At 45.2% G+C, this 3,269-nt stretch overlaps 1 protein-coding gene across 1 annotated transcript in view; it reads right to left on the reverse strand.

The window, feature by feature from the left end:
• The window catches only part of epb41a (erythrocyte membrane protein band 4.1a), a 62,789-nt gene that overhangs the window by 48,562 nt on the left and 10,958 nt on the right, over nt 1-3,269 (reverse strand). The window contains exons 8-9 of the mRNA XM_023399563.2: nt 869-878; nt 33-280 (exon numbers count right to left, since the gene is read on the reverse strand). Coding sequence (XP_023255331.2) covers nt 33-280; nt 869-878 — 258 coding nt within the window. The remainder of the gene's footprint in view (nt 1-32; nt 281-868; nt 879-3,269) is intronic.

Consider the following 3,269-nt stretch of genomic DNA (forward strand, 5'->3'; position numbering starts at 1 on the left):
GGGGGGGGGGGGGGGGGGGGGCGTGTCACTACCTTGATTTCTGGAGTGGCGTGCGGTCTGGGGCTGTGGCTCTTGCCGTACTCAGCTGGCTGACTCTCCTTCTTTACCTCCGCCTTCCTGTCTGCAGAGCGGTGACCTTTAGGTGTGCAGCCGTCATGGCGGTCGGAGCGAGGCAGGGCGGGCAGCAGTGGCGATGGGGACGCCTCCCCAGGAGACACCGGGGACATAACGGGGGCGCTGACCGGACGAGTGGATTTGTTATCGGGGGTGGACACCATGGCTGAAGTGGACAGAGAGGAGAGACAATGGCCGCAGTTTAAAAAAAGGGATGAAAACTCATGTCATATGTGTAACAAAACAGTCGTCAGTGAATTTGAACGCAGAATTTCCTTCAAACACATTGTGTTTAAGACACTGTGAATTGGAATCGAACGCCGGCACACGAAGCAAAAGGCAGACATCAACAGCAGGAGAACTCTGTGTGGTGTGGCCTAATCCAGCATGGCCAGTCTGTGTTGTCAGCGCAACTTCCATAATGCTGTGTTCCAGCTGACAGAGCCGAGGGGTGGAGAGAGAGAAGAGAGGCAGAGTCACTGAGGACAGAGAGAGAAAACCAGCAGCAGATAAACTGTATGTGGAGAAGCAGCCGCAACGTGAGCAGCGCTAATCGTGTATTTCGTCCGGGTTTTGTTTGCAGATCGTCCACTAATCGGAGAGTTTGATTCCCGGCTCCACCAGCGGTGGAGTGTCAGAGTTTTCCCTTGGCGAGATACTGAACCCCGGATTGCCCCGCCCCCGTGTGGCTTAGAAGACTAATACTAGAAACACACTGGTAATTGATCTACACTTATGATCATTTACCATTCACCTGGCAGGTGCTGCCAACACAACTTTAAAATCACATTAGGTTTATATGCCGAGCTTGTTAGCAAAAGCTGCTTATTTCCACAACCAGCTGTTACAGAGCAACATTATCATTTATCCACGTTTGTTTCTATCCACGTGGCAAATATTGCCGCCCGCTCTCTGACTGTATCCGTCTTCTGTTTGCTGCTGAACTGAAAGTGCAATGTGGAGCTTTTCCTCTGGATAAAGCTGTGGAGAGAGTGACAGCTGAAATGTCAAGCCAAGTATGAAGAAGAAAATGATATGTTGCAGAAAGGAGCACATGCTGCATGATGCTTCCTCCTGGTGAAGCCAGTGTTTGCAGGATCAGGAAATCCCACGTTCAGACAGACTCCGATCACTTCCCTGTGAGAAATGTTCCCCAAATTCAAAACTCTGGCTGAAGTGATGCTGATAATTCATGTCTCCATTGTGGCAATAGAGAGCGTGTTCAGTCTTCAGAGCAGAATTGAAACGGCCATGAGAAGTCATCTGTCTGAGGCAAAGACCCAGAACCTGATGACAGTCGCCTCTGGAGCGGTCTCTCCTGATGCCTGCACCCAGTTTCAATCCAGGGAGGAAGGTTTGACTTCAGGACACAACAGCTCAATTTAGTTCAAAAACTCACTTCATCCATCTCTCCACACCCTCATCACTGCATAATCTCCTTCAATCATAATCTCCCTCACTTTATAGTGTTTTTAGTCTGTACCTCCTGACTGCAATTCAACTTTCTTTCTTATAACAAAATGAATCTGAATCTAAATCAAGTTGTGTTTGAAAAGTAAACGCTATTAAATAGGCTCTGTCTCATTATCATAAAAAATTTGAATTAAAATGAACACATGAAGGAGAAAATCCAGTCACTCCACAGAGGAGTCAAGTCACAGCCTGTACAGACAGGAGAAAGGGTTACAGTTACATTACAATACAATAGTAACCATGCCAGACGTTAGTATTATCTCTATAACCGTGATCGATTACCATGGTTAATTAATGTGGTTAACTTAAAGCTCCATATAGTATAAAGGTAGATGACCATGTGTTGTTTGATTATAAAGCAATGCACAGAAATGCACACAGCCTGTATTCAGAAACTGAGCCTTAAAACCAGCCGTCAGGACTTCTGGAACTTTGTGATGTCACAACAAAGCAGTCACCGCTCTCAGCCACGGCCCAAGCCCCGCCCACCTGGACCCACCGTCCCACCTTGCATGATTTGGTTTACCTGAAATCTGCTATATTTCCATGGATCACTCAGAAAACAATAGAAGAGGAGCTGCAGAGAGAAGCCTGAGAGAGGAGATGTAAATCTACACTGAGATGGTTTTTGGTTCTTCTTCTTCTGGATCAACACTTTAAATAAAACAAAAGTGTAAAACATGAGACCTTTAAACATGCTATCCAGGCTAATGAACACACAATTTAATTGCCATACGCATTTCAGGTCCTGTTGACTTTGAATGGGTCCATGCCATCTAAATGTAGTGTAGTTTAACAGAATACACAGAATACAACTCTGTTGTCTAATACTTAGCTTCCTTTGTGTGCAAAGATCAGGTTCCAAATATGTTCTTTACAAATCTATTTAAGCGGTTCCCTGATAGCACACCAGGGGTCGGCAATTTTTTTCTAATCCAATCAGAAGAGAGCCTCCTCTCTTCTGATTGGCTCACGGACCTGTTGTTATTATTGCTCAAGAGAGAAGTCTGAGAGAGGAGAGGAGACTACACTGAGATGGTTTTTGGTTCTTCAGACTACAAATATATCTTCTTATGGATCAACACTTCAAATAAAACACAGGAGAAGAAGAAAACATGGAGCTTTAACTCAAGTGAGGTTCTGTACAGCATCAGCCAGCCAGCTCCTCCACAGATCTTCAGCCTCCTGAGAGAGCGAGGTCTGAAGTGTGGCGGAGCTCCTTCAGCCTCGGAGCTAACTGAACACGCATCTGAGAATTCATTCAGAGTAGGTTTGTATTTGCACGTTGCTGTTTACACCAGTTTACCACCTTCGTCTGTGTGGAGTTTTCTAGCATAACTGAAGTTCAATAATAGTTGAACTCTACAAATTCACCTGCTTCTTCTGAGCTCATTCCAGAAACTTGAGCCGTGCATGGGAATGTTTGAGCAGCTGGCTTAACTTTTCCATTTAAAACACGTATATGCTCTTCATCTTACACTGCTAGCTCTCATTCATTCTACGTTTTCACTTCTACTCTGGCTTGTGAAACACTTTGTAACTTTGTTAAGAGAGGTGCTATAGAAAAAAAGTTATTATTCCTGTTATTAATCCTCACAGCATTGCTTGGGGTTCCACCTCACACTTTTCTGCTTCCAAAACATACGGCAGACTTTAGCCAGACGTCTGGTTTTACTGGAGGT

The sequence above is a fragment of the Seriola lalandi genome, unplaced genomic scaffold (genome assembly GCF_002814215.2).
Source record: "Seriola lalandi dorsalis isolate HSWRI2012SDOR001 ecotype SW California unplaced genomic scaffold, Sedor1 jcf7180002052055, whole genome shotgun sequence".
In the NCBI taxonomy this organism is placed as follows: domain Eukaryota; kingdom Metazoa; phylum Chordata; class Actinopteri; order Carangiformes; family Carangidae; genus Seriola; species Seriola lalandi.